Source organism: Trichoderma citrinoviride (genome assembly GCF_003025115.1).
Source record: "Trichoderma citrinoviride strain TUCIM 6016 unplaced genomic scaffold BBK36scaffold_9, whole genome shotgun sequence".
Classification (NCBI taxonomy): domain Eukaryota; kingdom Fungi; phylum Ascomycota; class Sordariomycetes; order Hypocreales; family Hypocreaceae; genus Trichoderma; species Trichoderma citrinoviride.
The window spans coordinates 629,212-646,352 of record NW_020194717.1 but is presented as its reverse complement, the minus strand read 5'-3'; the positions used below and the strand labels follow the sequence as shown (position 1 = coordinate 646,352).

Genomic DNA, 17,141 nt, shown 5'->3' with positions numbered 1-17,141 from the left:
CCAAGAAGAAAATATTCCGTAGGAAGCGGGACACTGTCGGGAAGGATTCTAGCAAAAATGAAACATGGACATGGACAGGGCGGGGCGCAGGGAAGAAGGAAGAGAAGCAAAGGGCAGAAGGATGCGCTTTGTACTACAGTACTTTATTTGATTTTATAACTATATTATATGCAGGGAAGGTAGTTATAGCATCAATTTACATATATCTCAGAGTCTGAGCGTGAGCGTTGTAGCAGCACTCACTTTCATCATATATGATGAATCCATTCGTAATGAACAGACAGGCACATCACACACATCTCCTCTCTCTCTCTTACGCTGAGGAACAGAAGACACACACACTCACGCCCCCATGTTGGTCAGACGACGAAAACACACCCAAATCCATTCAACCCGCTCCACTACATTCACCTCGAATCGCAGGTCATTCATTGTCTGAAACCTGTGTGATCCAGCCAGAACCTCACAGCTGGAAAAATGGCACGAGTATACGTAATTCGTACTCCATATCGTAAAAATTGCCTTCACCCATTGTCCATGAATAGCAACACCAACTAAGCCAAGCCAAGCCAGGCCAAGAAGAAGAAGACAGGGGAAAAAAAAAAAGCAAGATTAAGAGACTCCCGTGACAAGGTCACCGAGCAGCCGGTCAGAAACACCAACAGGACGTGGCCAATGCACGCCCTTCAAAAACACTCTATTCTTGGTATAAAAGAACAAAATCCCAAGACATCGCCGAGCTGATTCACAATGGCACAACAAATAGAGCCTCGGAACAAAAACAGAAAGGACAAGAAAAGAAAAAAAAAAAAGAGGGGCCTGTGTCACGGTAAACCAACGACATGCGACAAAATGACAATGTTGGCTCTTGCACGTAATACTCGGGATATCATGTTGTTGGTTCACGGTGTACGGAGTAAGGGGAGGGGTGTTTCCGACTAGGTATGTATTTTCCCCCTTGATCCTGATAATAGTAATAACAGACAGTGCAGAACTTCGTAGGTAGACGTCGATGGGGCTGAAGAACGGCCAACACCAAAGAAAAAAGAGAAAGAGAAGAAAAGTTGAAGGAAACATCCACCCGTCTCCCTCCAATACAAAGAACACTTCCACATCAGAGCTGAAAGAAAGCTGAACCAGAACTGATCTCAACTTACCCGGCACCCGGCAATCACGGCACCGAGAAACCAGAAAAAGATGGTGTGTTCAACACCAGGGAAACCTACGCATATCTTCACATGTGATCATGATCCGAGTACAGAACAGGAATCAGTCAAATAGTAGCATAGAAGCCATCTCTTGCGTATCCCAAAAGCCCACGACAAACTAGACTCCGGAGGTGAACAATCATAATAACAGAAAAGGCAGAAACCAGAACGCCAGAAAACAATCGATCGACTCGGACTCGACAAAGAGAGTCCTCTCGATTCTCCAGTATTGATTGATAGCCAAAATGCCACCCTACCTTTCCTCCTTCGGGAATGGCGAGACCTTTTTTTCCCCCCAGCTTTTGTCTAAGAACAGCAGCAAGAAAAGAGGCGTATTGGTTCAAGCCATATCCTTCTAATTCCCAAGAATCCGGTATCAAAAAGCACGCCTCGCGCTATTGGCCCAAGTAGTACATCCATACATAGCACATCCAAACCATTCAGGAAAGGAAACAAAGTCGCAACAACTTTCCATGTTGGAAATAAAAAAGAACATGTGTTCAGAGCAAGTATGGAAACGACCAACTCGATTTTCAGCCCGCATCTTCTCGCACAAAGCAGCCGCGGCAGGAAGTCCTCTCCCGTTGCTCTTCGGGTCATCACTTTCATAGCCGGAGACCGCCCTTTGCAAAAGAATCTGCACAGGGAACAAGATGACGCAGAGGTGACCTCTCATAGAATTCGAGAGGGGTGGCCAAGCCGAGACAATACACACACACACATGCACACTCATACAGGGAAGGCAAAAGCAAAGAGGCCAAACAGCAAAAAAGGCAGGGCATGAGAATGACAAGGAGGGGCGGCAAAGGGCATCTGCCCAGATCCAACCAGAACCCGTTCCTTCGGACTGGGGCCAGGATCTCGTTCCCATAGTATCTACTATCTCCCCGTTTCTCGCCATATCCGTACTGTACGGACATCCTGACTGATAACACCGCTGCAAGAGGGCAACACAAAACGGGCGCGGCTGAAGAGGTCGGGCCCGAGAAGAAACAGCAAAAAGCCAAGAGGCATAACGGAGTGCTACAAAGCAGAAAGGGTCCTCTCGCCGGCGTGAACCTTTCAAGATAAACGCCCGTGTGTCAAGTGACTGTGGTACTCACGTCGCCGTATAACGGAGGATATGGACAATCCAGACCCCATTGTCATGTCATGCACGTCTGTCGCAAGCCAAGAGCATCAACGTGAAAAGAGCAGAAGAAAAATCGGGGGAGCCACATTTCAACAAACCCCTGCCCACAGTGCATTTCCATCATCCACAACCCCCCCAGCCCCCGTTCGAAAGAAAAAAGCGATCAGTCACCTCCTGAGGCTGAGAACGAGGGGAAACAAAGAGAGAGGCAGAAAGTGGAAGGGGAATCCTGACCTGGTCGCCGAACTTTGACAAAAGCTGAATGCAGACAGCCAAAGAGGGGAGAACTGGAGCAGGGGCACAAGGGACGAGAACCCAAGAGACCCAGCAATCGTGCTCCGCTTGCAATGGTTCACTTGCTCTCTCCTCTTTTCCATGTCCGTCTCTCTTGCTCCCCTATGGAGTCCCTCTCCGCCTGTGTGAATCAGCCATGCCGGGATGGGCGTAGTAAGCACGTGGTGAAGGTGGCGTTATGCTACAGGAGGAAAACAGCCTGTTGGTGAGGTGTGAGTGAGGAAGAGGGGAGGGGGGCCGGGCGAAGGTATAGAGTACGGCAAGCTACTCTTTGCAGGCCGTGATTCCGTGGCTTGTTCATGCTGGAGACAGAATCGTACAGTGCCATTGTGTCATCGAAGAATTGGAGAGACAAAGAGACAGGGCTTGGCCGCGTCGTGATGGTCTGAAGATGCTGAGACGAGACGCGTTGGAAGAGCGCACCTCTCATCATCCGAACCAGGGGGACGGGCGGGCTAGCCAGAGCCAAGACACGGAAGACCGTTGCCAGGTTCAGGCAGGGGTGGGTGTATGTAACGGCTCAGAACCAAGCATCGCGATAACCATGGGTCAGATGCCTCTCATCAACCTTATATCCAATTGTCAAATTTGTCTCAAGCGAGGATCATATTCCCCCTCCCCTCTCTCTCTGTGCCTCGGACGATGCTGCCATCCGTTTCCCGCGAGAAAGGCCCAAATGAAGGGGGTGTGACGGGGGGGCTTCGATGCAGGCAAGGGAACAAGAAGGCACGCGTGATTCGCTCATGTCAGAGGACGACGGCGATTCGAGGGTTGGAGCTGTGCCTACATGTAGGCAGGATCATATGCCTTGTTCAGCAGCAGGAGAGTCGCAGTCGTATCCCCAGCCGTACAGAGCCGAGGAGAGAGGGCAGCCACAACCATGTGCGCGTAGCATTAGACAACTTGACCGTCTTTTCGCTTCCCGCCTTTAGCTCATGGGCTGAACAGAGAACCCACAAAAAAAAAAGTGAGAGACAAATGCTCGTTCGTGGAGAGGGTACTGGTAGTAGCCACAAGGCGCATGAGATGGAGAAGAGAAGGCAGCATCATAAGATCAGAAAAGATAAAATGAAATAAAAGCCGCGAACCACACAAGACACACACACACGCTGGGAAGAATTGGGCATTACCCTCGATCAGACCAATGAGGGCCCGGGTAGCCCAGCCAGAGGGGGTCCAGAAGTCGGGGCTGCCGAGATGAGTCAACAAGAATGGGGACTAGTATCATGTTCGCCGACGATGCAGCACGCATACCCAGGTACTCCGCAGGGTAGGTCTCCATGGATGTGTCTGTCCTTGTACCGGTACAGTGTCACTGAGCACTACCACCATTCTCCACTATACCTCAGACGAAGAAGACGTGAGTGAAGAGATCGGATCAGGACGGACGTCGAGACACAGGTTGCTTCTCCGTAATGCTGCAGCTGGGGAGGGGGGATAGACGGTAATGGCATGTCACAGTTCTCCTGCGGATGAAACCCTCATCGGGGGCCAGATACACAAACGGGGGTTCCATGAACGCGCAGCGAGCGAGAGAATTCAATGATGAGAGAGAGCCAAGGCAAAATCTCCCATTGGCGGCGGGGCAAGTGAGTTGAGTTGAGTGGATGGATGCCGGGACGGGGACGGGGATGGGCAAATAGAGAAGGGCATCAGATGAGGGCGCGGAGGGGGGGGCGTCTGCAGAGAGAAGAGACAGACAGACAGGAAGGATGATGAAGAGAGCGCAATCGTGGAGGCGAGCCCATGGGTCCTCATCCTCGACCTGGGCCCCCTGGTTCGCTGTCTGTCCATCCTCTTAGTCATGGGCGAAGAGCGGAGAGGCGAGGAGAGGATTTGCTTCGGCAAAATGTGCCTTGGAACGTCAAGAGTATCCATCGCAACAGCCGCACACAGCAGGGGTGCGCAGAAAGAAAGGAAAAAAAGAGGCGAACCCACGGCATCGTGAAAGGCCGGGAACTCGCAACAAGGGCTCCTCCACAGCGTTGGTGCCCACCAGGGGCAAAAGAGCAGAAGAGCAGTCAGCAGAGGTAGAGAAAAAGAACAAGACGTCATCGTACTTGATAAAAAGCAACCCAGTCAATCAATATCGACAATGCGAAACCCCGTCTGGTGGCTGAAACAGTTATCAAAGCCCAAGGACCGAGGCTTTTGTTTGCCGTTTCTTCCTTGTCTGCCTTTGATGAGAGAGAGTGTGTGTCTGAAGCTTTATTCGTCTTCACTGCCGTGTTTCGCTGTGTCCGTGGTGCTCCATCCGGGTCATTCTCGAGGCAATGTGTGGGTGCGCGTCTCGTCTATGCGATTTGCTGCTCTCGGAAGCGTCTCGATGCGACGGCGGTGGGAGCCAGCAAGTGGAGGGCCAGGGTATGCATGTATGTATGTACCGAGGAGGGTAGCGGTACCAAAGCAGGCATCATCTGGACGAGCCACTGCTGGGGCTGATTTGATTTGCCCGTAGGCTCACGCTGCTGCGGATACTGTGAGGCTGAGAAGAGAAGGCGATTGAAGGATTGGTTAGAGAAGAAGACATGACAAGGCGACGACGGACGCTGAATGGGGGACGCACTGTACAGAGCGCGCGCACAAGTACCGCAAATACTCTTGACTCTGCCATCGTGCCATCTTTGACGGTGTGACGAGTCAACAGTCAACAATGAGGCGAAACAAGACATGTCAACAGCTGTGATTTCACGTCATGGCAGCTGTCAAGCGGCTATCGGCCCAGCTTACTCGCAGCCTCTCCCCTCTCGTACGAGTACAACTACGATCCGAGTCCAAGACCCGTCGCAGCCTCAGGCCCCAACTCGACCCAGGGCAAATCACGGGGCAACCCAAATCGCGTCCACGGACAAGTAGACAGTACCCCCGCGGCCCAGCCCCAGCGTCGCCCAGTACCCAGACCAGCACCGCCCTATCCAGCACCGCGGCACGTACCACTCTCCACCGTTGAGAGGCACCGGCCGTACCAGCTACCGCATAACGTGACGAGCCGCCCAAGCATGTCATGCCCTTAGCCCCGACATCAAGTGGAATCCCGTCCCCCTTCTCCGTGGCCTGGCTTCGGCCCCAAAAGGCTTCCGCCAGCTCACCGTACCTAAGATCCAAGGCAACTACTACTAGATAACTACTGGCACTAAGATTCCCCTCCATTTTCCTTTGCCCTCCCTTGCCTGACGGTACTGTACTGTAGACACCCCAAGGCCAATCAGAGATATCGTACTGTACTGGTAAGGTAGGTGTACCTCGCACATGCCGCTAAACAAGCGTGGCCACTCTGCCCGACTCGCCTCTCCCGTATTCCTGGTACCAGCGCGCCATCTGCTTAGCCTCTCTGCGCGGTTTCGCTGGCGGGCCCCTCTCTAAAAACCCGCCGCTGGTGTGTCGCACAACAGCCGCCGCCGACCGGGATACAGGTACAGGTACAAGTATCGTACATGACAGCATCACGTCTCTCCTTCACGTCCAATCAGCACCTCCAGGAGTCGTCGGGCAGTTGTTGCTGCAAGCTGCGTTCAATTATCGAACCAAACATGCACTGCTGGACCAGTCCGTCGTAGCGTCGGGGTGTCCTCTGGGGGCTCTCCTCCAAACTCCGCTCAGCGCTGGCGGGCTGCTAACTTTGTCCGCTAAAAACCTGCTAGCTTCCAGCCGCCATGATTGGAGGCCATCCATCAGCTTTTCCACCCCCAGATCGCTCGACTCTGATCCCAGACACGCCTCACGCACACATGAAGGTACCTGGTCTAGTTTGCTGTAGTAATAAAAGCCCCTAGGATACTTCCACCACTAGCATGTACCGGCCACTGGGTTCCTGGTAATGAAGCTTCCCCCTCCGTGGGCCAAGATCCGAGAGATGGCGCGTATTGCTCTAGTTCTGGCGCTGTCGACGCTGTACCTGCGCTATCAAGTATATGATGGGATTTGTGATAGAGCCGTCATCCCATCATCCCTCAGATAGAAGTAGAGCTTCCAACGTCCGCGTAATCATGACAGCTGCATCGATCGACTAATGCAGCAACGGTCGAACCTGTCACCGTTAGCAGATATATATCTTGGCCATAAATGAATGGCATCTATTACTCCGTTTACCGTCGGTTCTTGCCAAGGCTTTAACACATGCCTTGTCTAAGCAATTTTCTCTCGACTCCCGTTTGCTTTTCAGATGCTTCAATTCCGTAATTTCTTTCAGATTGTATGCACACAATCAATATCAACGACAACTCTCACTCACTCTGGACTATGCCCTATCCAGTATGGAGTGCGTACGATATCCTCAGAATAACCTACGAGACTCAGGAAACCAGTAGTAATAGGTCTAGGTATCAATCAGTAATCTCGAATCCCCCTCTCTCTTCTCCGTATCGTCTCCTCAACTGAAATGAGATTCCCTTTCAAGCAGTATGCGATCCAGGATTCCCCTGAAATGCCCAGCAACTCCCACTCCCATGTCCGGTCAGCCGTCTTTCAGCTCCCAGCCCATACCCAATTCATCTTTTTCTACATATCAATATCAATGCATCCCATACCTTGCCATTATCGAAGCACTAGAACGCATAGGGTGTTCCACGCTACGGAACTCTCCCCAAGTTCATTCATATAGGTTCTCAGGGTAGTAGTATCCTGCCTGCAAAACAGAAGCAAAGCCTACGTAGTATCAACCTTGGTGTTATCAACCCAAAATCGCGCCCTGGCTAGCTAAGACTGCAGTCCCCCCCAAATCTCCAGTCTGTTCAACATGCTACTAGTCGGCTCCATCCCGTAGATCGGGTCTTTTTCAAATCTCCAGATGACCAGAGGCATCGGCACGCTTCATTAGTCAAGAAACCGCCTCAACGGCTTCCTTATCAAACCCCCCGAGCTCCAAAAAGGCCGATCAACGTCCCGTCAAACCAAATCCCCATAGCGCAGTCTAGCAGCTCATACCCGCAGGACTAAATCATACTTGCGAACGCGCGTAACATCCCGTAGTTTCTTCTCCGTAGTTACCAGTTACTAGCAGGACTAGTAGTAGCATCAGTGCAGGCAGTGGGATGCTTCTCATCTTCCCCTGATACCACTACTGGCGCGTGTTAACGGCTGTCGCGCCCTTCGGTTCTCGGTCCAGCTCCAGACGAACTTCTTGCTGCAGGTAATCGGCGGAGACAAGAGTGGTCCGTGATGGACCATCGCAAGCACATACAATTTGTCGCCAATGCACCCAGGAGCCACTTACATGGATATTACCCTATATTCAATTCCACCGTGTCATGTCGCGCAATCACTTGAAGTCGTTCGGAGCCTCAACCTTTCGTTAGTCAAGGAGTAGTAATACCGTTGTCACCAAAACACAAGAAGGTTCAAGTTGACTCAATACTGAATTGAGTAGTGTGCATGGTCCCATCTTCCACAGGGTAAGCACCGCAAAAGTCGACAACATGTACAACGTACGAGGCAAATGAGTCCCTCCACACGCGAAGGAGGTCCGAATACACGATATCGCCGTCTCTGCTGATTAGCTCGGTCAGCTCTGCTCGTACGATTTTTGGTGGCTCTTCCGCCCAGCTGAAGCCAGCTAGCCCCAGCGCCAGACACTTTTCCGACCCAAGCGTCCGTTTCTTCTTCGCAGATCCGATTCGAGTAGGAAATTGCGCCTCCATCCCTTCTCTCTCCAGCTCCGTCGAGATCTCAGGTTTCTTCTCGCCATGTGGGGGAAGCCAGCTTTCCAAGGATCCGGGTACTTGGGTACCGGGGCTTACTAGTGGTACCAGTAGTACCTAGGAATCACTTGACCCCCTTTTTTCTGCTCCAGTGATAACAACCAGGAACTGACATCTCGATCTGTTCCCGACTATCAAAGAGTTGCAGCATCTTACCCAGTGTGAGGACTGAAGTCGAATGTCCTTCGCATATTGCAGGCTTTTCCTCCTTTGCTTCGCAACTTCAGCTGCCACCCCACTCGCCCCCCTTGTGACTCGTTGAATGCTGCCATGAGACCCCTCTACTCGCTCATCCTGCTTCGCCATTTGCGCGTTACGGGGAGATATTAAAGGGCCTCCATCACGGTTAAGAAGATGACGGTGGCTTGAGAGTAAAGGGCCATCCTCCGCTAGTCATGGTCAGCCACAGCCAACCTGGTGTGCCAGCCCAGGCCGCGGTTGGACTACCGCATTGGCTACGCCATGCAGGAAGCTGAAGGGAGGAGGGGGGTAGTTAGACAAACCTGACAAAGCCGCGTCTACGGATTACTTGGTAAAGCTCCATTTGCAGCTCTGCCCAGATGCCCCACCCGAACCATAGCGCCTATGCGATGAATCGTTTGATCGTAATTTGTCAATTTCAGGCAATCTGGCTTGATTGGATGGAAATACGACACGTTACTCGCCGTGAGCCATTGCATGTGCCGGCAGACGTGAATGAGCAAGGCGGGTTGGCTGGGGAAGAGACACGGTACTGAAGCTGGTGCACGGCCGTGCCGTAAATTTTGCAAGCCAGGTCTCGACAACGCCCGTTCAAGCAATGGTAACGCGGAAAGTGAGCCTCACCGGTGACAGGCACTTGCTTAGTATTGCCGTGCTAAGACAGGCTGATCGAGGCGGCAGCGAGATTTGCTGACCGTTTTCCTCTTCGCTCGTTTAACTCCCCAGCTCCATTCCCTGTGCGGTTGAGGGGAAGTGCACATCGCGGCTGACCTGGTCTCTAGCCAACGACTAGCCGGGAGAGTGATAGGATGCTACCATGGCAGCCGTTGTTTCATTCGGAAAGGGGAGTCGATGCTTTAGGCCCCTTTGGCTGGTAGAGGTCAAGCGGCCCATGTCCTTGTCTAGCTGTTAGTAGCAGTAGTACTCCTGCTAGCACTTCCCGTGATAAGTCTAGCGGTCAAGTAGGTACCAATTCCTTGCTTCGTTGCTGAAGCTGCCTTGCGTCCATGCGAGTCCCAAGACAAGCGTAATGACTGAGATACATACCGTGAGGCAGCCCGGATGCCACTCTTGAGCACTGCTCGTCGTTGCCCTTGTCTGCCTGGCGTGATATCCGTCGTCACGCTGATTGCCCAGCTCCGGCTGCGGTTCCCATTCGTTTGAAAATCCCTCCGGGCTTCAAGGGACACGAGGGAGTAGAGTGAAGTCAGGCAGAAGCTCGATGGCATTGCTGCCCAGCTTAGGGTGTATGAAAGAAGAGCTGACCGGCGCTGCTAGAACACCAAGACTGAGATTCAGAGCTCGAGCTTCCTCGATCACCATCATCTGAGCTACCTTCCACGGCATAGACCCCCGTGGCTGAGCTTTTTCAATAGAACCCCTGTGCATGACCACGAATGCATCAAACTTGTATTGCACCTCTGTCACAGTACACGTGAGGAGACGGGGATGGCGTTTGAAATTATCAAGACGTCGGAGAGGTGGCGTATGTGTCTTTGCCCGGCATTTGGATATTCCAGGCCAGGAATGCCGAGACGAGCTGGGCGCAGGGCACTTCGTACACCTCCCAAAGTCTGAGAGACGTGATATAAATGCAGCTATGCTATGCCAAGTGCCACGAACCTGCCACGTACTTCGGTACGCGTAGATGCTCTCCAGACTGCCGCTTGGTCTGATATGCGATGCTTAGTTGATTGGTCTTGGGGAGGGACCGAAGACCTATGGTATCAGGACGAACTCGGCACTCTGTAATACTTCGTGCTCCGTGCCGGCACTCTGCGATCTTGCTGGAGCGCCACCAGTCTGAGATCGGCGCTAACCCTACTCCGTCGTCGATGATTGATGCCAGCTCAGCAGCGTGTACGGAATTCCGGCTGCGTGCGTGCTTCGTACCACTTTTTTTCTTTTTCTTTTGCAGGTCGTGAGAAGAGTGCCAGAAAGAAGAAGGGGAGCAAAAAGGACATTGTGTGGCTCGGTTGTCGTTCTCTCGTTTCCTCACTGTTGATTGGGTGATCCCGTATGGAGTGGCTGTACGAAGTAAAGTGGCTGCAATCAAGGCGTCGACCAATTGGTGCTTCAGATGCGTGTCGAAGGGGTACGTGCTGCATTGAGGGTAGGTCAGACCATGCAAGAACGAATGCAGCATTTCCCAGCTTGCCTCTCCCCCTTTCCCTTTCGCTCCGACCCCTTTGTCCGCTTCTTCTGCCCTGGTTTTCTATTCTGGTCGTTCCCGACTTATCGTTATTTGTCCATGCGCTGACGGTTGTCGAGGGAGCTCATAATGGAGCCGTTCCCCTGCGATCAGGTGATGATGCTGGGCCTGGCTTCCCCCGGAAAACGCTGATACTAGCTAGGCGGTGGAGTGTGTGCGGCTGCGGCAGGGCGTTAGGGATCAATGACAAGGTTATTCTCTAGATTGGTCGGCATGTGCAAGACGTCAGAACCGAGCAGCAGGCTGGGGGAGGGAGTGCAATTTGCTGCCCAGGGAAGGATCGCGGCCTTGTCTTCCTGTAACTCGCGAGCTGAAATGCCGTGACAGGCCTCTGCTCTGTAGCCATGACTCGATCCTCCGGCATGGAACACCATGTCGCACAATCACAGTCCTGTCGTGACTCCTAGGATTTTATCTCCAAAGGTCAGCCACCGTCGTACGGCGCTGAATCAAACCCTCATCATCATCGGCATTACCCTGTCCATCAGTGGATCTACCACGTGAGGCTACGCCCTGGTCGCATTGCAGGTTCGAGGGCAACACAAAGCTCAGCCATCACACGTGGACCCTCCAGAGGGGCTTCTGTTCAGCCGTGTGCGACAAGAGCTGCGTCGGGAGGGAGGGGAGACGTCGCGAGTTCGAGAAGTCCGCCAGGGCGATCAGAGTTGATATTGCGGTGAGTCCAGATCTCAACCATAACAGCCACCACAACCACAGCCACAGCACGCAGATTCACCTCGGCACCTGGTCGGTGAATTCGCAGGCCGCGGCTCTGCAAAGAGCTGCCAAGTCGAGCTAAACTCGCCGTCCGGGGAGCACAGTGTGTGTACCTGTAGGCTCCAAAGCAGCATTGGCGAGAATATGCAAGAAGTCGGAGAAGTGACCCTGTCCGAGTTGGTGCCCCTCATATCAAACTGCGGTTGTACTCGTACATGGGCCTCTTTGAATGCGCGCTCGCTTAGATAACCACCACACTGCTCTCTTGGATGGAGTTCTTTTCTTCTTTTGAATGATGGACGGCTTTGTGGGGGTCATTGCGTCTCGGCACGCACAGAGAACGGCTGCATTTCGTATCTTATGCCCTGCGGACAAAATTCCGAGGCCGCTCTTCTCCCCCCATATGCCTCTCGTTGTCGTTCTCATTCACTAGGACGAACTCAGAGAAGCATGGACGTTAGCTGGAGCATCGTTCTGACGCCGGCAGACAGGCCATGATTTGGCCCTTGAATTTTGACCAACGAAACGGCGCGACCGTGCCAATTCGGGGTATAGATGGCCTGAGGGGCGATTTTAGTCTCTCCCGAGGATTCGGGTCGATTTGATCTGTTGACGCCTCCCAAGGCTGAAGGCCGCTTTTTTAGTCAGGCAAGCAATACATTGGCAGCGACGGCGACGAGAAGCAGATGCACGCGAAGTAACGCTGGCACAGAGTTGTGTCTCAAGACGGGATGCAAGCGGAAGGGAAACATGAGTCAGCGGCTGAGGGCTTGTGCATGATTTGATGCGATGGCTACCTGACGGGCAACCGTCATGTTGACATGAACTGGGCAACAGCTGCGCCGTGGCTTGAACGCTGAACGCAGGCGGTATGCAGTGAATACCAATGTCCCGGATCACACGAGATGAAGACGGGGGGAGGCGAGACAGACAGCGTAGAGACAAGAGCAGAGACGAGGATAGAGAGAAGGGGAGGGGGCAGACACAGAGACACGGAGAGAGAGCGACACTTCGTACCTGGTGCCGACCGTGTCTGCCTGCGCCTATCATGCCGCGGTCCCTCTCGCTGGTTAATTCTGCATGTATGTCTCAGGTTGGGCGATACAGCCTGGAGGGCGATGCAGCGTCCCTTGCTGGCTGCACCGAACCTTCCAAGGCTCCCGGCCTGCAGGCCATGCAACAAGTAGCAATTCGTAGTCTTTTGCTGCTGCTGCTGCTGCTGCGTCTCGGTTCCGCCATATCCTCGATGCCCGTGCACTCCGGGTAATGCGGGCAGCTGAAAGAATCGCTGCTGTGACCAGCTGCCCATCGGCAGATTGGTGGTTGGCACTCACTCACTCCCTCCCTCGCCCTGCTGCCACCGCAGAAAAGACAGTATGGCGTATTTCTAGTGATACGGAGGACTGGCCCAGAGTGGCACGTCTGCCCCGAGTTGGCTGAGCGGTTTGTATGGCTGTCTGTAATATGAAGCATGTTCTTTTGCACGGGAAACGGAGATGATTACAGCGTTGGATGGGCGGAGAAGGCACAGTATTAACCATTTATCCGGAAACAGAAGGGGGGCAGGGGCGAAGGAGGGCTTGTCATCTATCCTCTCTGGCCGAGAGAAGTGGGGAGGCGTGGTTGAATCTGCAGTTCCAGGCCCTGCAACTCGCATCGCATCGCATCATTTCGCTGCTCAGAATTCATGCGCGGCGGACAGAGAGGGACATGGGCATCTGACTGGGCAAGAAGGAAGGATTGACAAGGAACAGCGAGAGACGAGAGTCGGATCTGCGCACCGACAGCGGAGCTGGGGTGTGCTGTAGTGCCTTGTACTGTACAGATACAGATACAGTACGGATTGTCTGGATGCCGCTGACTCGTCTCCGTCTGTCCGTGCCTGTACTTCGCACGAGACGAATGCAGACGTAGGTACGAGTGCCTGAAGATGGACGATTTGGACGTGTCCAGAAGATCCCTGGCCGGCGCAGCGAGGACAGTTATCGGTGTGATGGGCAGTTGACGCCTCCGGACCGGCACGGATATTCAAGCATTCAACACCTCGGCCGGTCATGCACCTCTTCGCCTGCAGAGTGGCAACGCGTCGGTATTACCTCGAATCAACGACGAGTGCTTGGATTCTTCAGTACACCCATTGATATCAAAAGGTCGAGAACACTGGGGCGGTGGTGCCTGCATCTCAGCAACTGGCAGCCTATCGGAGCAGCGTCTCCATTTCGGGCAAATCAGCTGATGGAGCAGCGCGTCCTGGCCATCTGATTGCCCACAGCTGCATGATGATGAAGGTCTTTGGGGCTGTCCACTTCGTCGTATGTACTTCCTGCTTGTACCGTCCCGTCGTGTCTATCGACCTGTCTGGACAGATGGAACGACTTGACACCGTGCTGATCGGTCGCTACGTAATGCGCCAGGCAGGAAGCGCACTCCTTGCCCGGTCATCGGGACCATTACTCGTACATGTGCCTGTGGTATATCCACTCCCCTCGCTGCAATCTGCGAAGATGACGGGAAAATGCTTGAGGAGGTGGATGAAAGGCCATGGAAGGACCTCATGTTATCAGCTCAGCAACAGGGTGCTGATGCTGATGCAGCTCGTGGAAGCTCCCAGATGGCGTCTCTCTACTAGCGGCCCAGCCCAGGGCGTCGTCCATCGCTCCCCTGGCGCTGCGACGAAAACTGTCGCCTGCTGCGGCAGAGACTGCTAGGACCCCTGGCAGCGCCGTACCTCGACGGTGCTGACTGAGAGAGAAGCGGCTCAGGGCCAATGCCAGCCTCAACAACAAGGTCGGAGACGGTCCAGAACTAGAGCGGTTCACGTCCAGGGACAGTGAGCCAGTAGCGCTGTGGAAGCTAGCGGACGATCCAGGGCAGAAGCTGGGGCCACAGCTGATCTCCAGGCATTTGAATCTGGGCAGGCAGCTGGGGGAGTCTGATAATGACGATGACGATGATGATGGTGGTGATGATGGACGGAGCACGGAGGGCGCCCTGGCGAAGGAGCCAGGCAGATGCCGCATGTACCCCGTACTTGTCCTTGTACCGCGACGACGCGGCTGCTGCGCAAAGCTCCTGGCACAATGTGCAACGGCGAGTACCGGGTACTGTTGCCTTCGCTGCTGCTCCGCGCAGATGGTGATACCTTGCCTGTGCCTCGCGGTGAGTCGGATCTGATCAAGGTCACGACGTTGACACCGTCCATCCTCCGCGCCAATGACACCCGTCGACTCGCGTCGGCCGCCGCGCGCTCGCAGACGCTCTGTGCCGACATTAGCACCTGAGGTTCGAATCCCCATAGCCCGGCTATCGAGCCTGCGCCTTTTAGCACGGTTACACAAGCGGCTGCGTGGGACGAGCGACTTTGTTTCTGCGGAGAATATAATATCGTGCCCGTAGGAGGTACAAGTACGGCACACAGGTACCAACTCGCGCTCCGGACTGGCCCAGCGTGGGCCGCTCGCGTGCGACATTCTCGCTAGCGCCACACTGGAACCATTGCTCTGGGCTGCTTAGCCGCTTGCTGGCTCCAGCTCTTGGGTCGTGGTTCGTCTCATGTCATGTTCGTGAGTCTCTCCATCTTCACCTCGCGTCCGTCACGTCGTCTGCTCGTTCTCTGACCGAAACGCCCAGACAGGACGCATTGGGAGGCCCTCTGCTCTCCCTCTCCCTCGGCGGGCGCGAGCAGATGGCGCCCAGCAGAGGCATACGGCCGTTTGCGGCGTCTGGCCCGTGCTATGTCGGTTCTGCATCTGTACTGTGCGCCGCCTCCGAGTTCTGTGTCTGTTCTTGTACATACATACGCGGCCATGTCAGGCAATCAAGCGGTTCGCCCTTATTGGCACTACCTCCGGCGTAACATTGGGTGCGGGTCTGCCTCAACCCTTCAACTCCTTCAGCCCACCCCCCACGACAAGCAGATGCTCCACGGGTGACATCCCTGGCTAGGCCAATGCTGGGTCTTTATTGGGTGGACTGGATCAGGCCATCTGATTGGCCATTATTGCTTTCACAGAGAGGAGAAGAAAGAAGAGAGCGTGAGAAAGAAAAAAGCAAGAGAGAAATGGCCGGGGAGGGAGAAGGCGCAGATCTCTCAGCTCCACAAAGTCCGCGCAGGTGGCAGTACGAGTGGCCGCTCCCAACTCTGTGCACGTCTACGCGTTGAGCCAAGTACCAGAGACGCGCACTGTGATGGCACGGTACGGAGACCATCGTCCACCTTGCGGCATGGGTGCGAGGGCGTCAAATTCCTGTGCGGCTGGCTTCAAATCTCCAGGCTTCAGCTCGTCCCGCTTGCTTGGAGCGAACTTGTACAAACTCAGAGTAGCCAGCATCTGGGCATCCACCGAGGACCCCGGTAGCTGGGAATCGCGTCTACTTGGGCCAGCGGAGGCCCGTACAGGTACGGAGTGCGAGACAGGTGCTGGAGTCGCACACCGGGGAGGGGCCAGCCGTGCTGAAGACTCGAGCGTTTCCGGGCGCGATTCGAGCGCGGGTTACCTCAATGGACTTGTTCGAATGTGCCTGCTGTAAGGTGGAGGGTGCAACGACATGCATGCGAGCATGTACATACTCCAGCAGAGGAATCGCACGCAAGGTATCGTGAGTTCCGGCGTGATTGCAGGGCTCAGCTTTGCCACATCTGTCGTGTCCGATAGAAACGCCTCTCTGCTGCCCGCCACAGCTTCAGTGCTGCGCAGGGCAGGCATTGCTGCGGGCTGGGGCATGTTTAACTGGGAGGGGAAATCCGACGCAGTAATAGGCTCGCCTTCTGCAAGGACAGGGAGGCTTTTGCATTTCTTTCGCATGCCATTCGCTCCTCTGCTGCTGTGTGTGCGCTGTGTGCGCATGTGCGTGTTTTTGGGTCTTTTTGCTTTTATTAAAATTTTATTTTAATTTCTCTCAATCTAAATTTCATCATTTTTTCCTTTTTCGATTCTGGCCTTTTGCCTTTTGCCCTCTTTTCCACACCTTTTCGAGATACGGAGTACATGCACCGAGAGTCACCCGCCCACCAACACACGTTAGCGCGTTTTTTTTTCTCTCTTTTTTTTTCCCTTCTCTTTCTCTTCCTTCCTGCACTCCTCGCCCTGCTCTCCTCCAACAAACGTCGGCTCCCCCAGTCGGACGAATTGATTCGACTGCCATCAGACGCGCTTCCGAGGCGTCAAACCGCAGCCACAGGCACGCGCAATTGCAGCAGCAGCCCCCGTCTCGCCCACAGTTCCGAATCTCGTCTCTTAAGCTCGAAGCCCTCTCGCACTACGGCGGAAATAACCCGATTGCCACACGCCCCCCCCTAAGCGTCTCTGGGTCAGACGCCGCTCGTCGCTCGGATCGTACTCCGTGCTACTAGCAAGAGGCGTGCTGGTACTGTGCCCGTACCAGTACAACGAGCGAGCTGCAGGCATCGTCCACAGCGCTGGGTTTTAGTCGCAGGCTCCAGGTTGGACGCAGTCGCTCTCCAGCTCCAGAATAACGACCCTGGTCCTCCTGCGGCTGCACGTCGAGTGAGTCCCACCCTCCTGTACCAAGGCCTTGTACTCGTACCCTCAAGCTGGCCTCCCCCATCAAATGCAGTCATTCAATTTTTTCCCTTCTCGTGGCTGGCCCGTATAAAATTCTTTCGTCCCGCACCACCTGGCCTTACCCGAACCTGTCTGCCGTCATAAACTGACCTTGGA

General features: G+C 54.3%; 3 protein-coding genes across 3 annotated transcripts; 1 reads left to right on the top strand and 2 right to left on the bottom strand.

The window, feature by feature from the left end:
- Positions 1 to 5,329: 5,329 nt before the first annotated feature.
- On the top strand, positions 5,330 to 5,619 carry BBK36DRAFT_5615 (hypothetical protein; the record flags this gene model as incomplete). The annotated part of the gene is made up of 2 exons (XM_024898267.1): positions 5,330 to 5,383; positions 5,491 to 5,619. 2 exons carry the CDS (start codon positions 5,330 to 5,332, stop codon positions 5,617 to 5,619), a joined length of 183 nt encoding a protein of 60 aa, XP_024748492.1.
- Positions 5,620 to 14,012: 8,393 nt separating this feature from the next.
- BBK36DRAFT_165451 (hypothetical protein) lies at positions 14,013 to 14,930 on the bottom strand (the record flags this gene model as incomplete). The annotated part of the gene is made up of 1 exon (XM_024897773.1): positions 14,013 to 14,930. The coding sequence occupies one exon, from the start codon at positions 14,928 to 14,930 to the stop codon at positions 14,013 to 14,015; it is 918 nt and encodes a 305-aa protein (XP_024748491.1).
- Positions 14,931 to 15,610: 680 nt separating this feature from the next.
- On the bottom strand, positions 15,611 to 16,239 carry BBK36DRAFT_165449 (hypothetical protein; the record flags this gene model as incomplete). The annotated part of the gene is made up of 2 exons (XM_024897772.1): positions 16,031 to 16,239; positions 15,611 to 15,913 (listed from the first exon to the last, which is right to left on the bottom strand). Exons 1-2 carry the CDS (start codon positions 16,182 to 16,184, stop codon positions 15,612 to 15,614), a joined length of 456 nt encoding a protein of 151 aa, XP_024748490.1. The 5' UTR covers positions 16,185 to 16,239.
- Between the last annotated feature and the right edge of the window lie 902 nt (positions 16,240 to 17,141).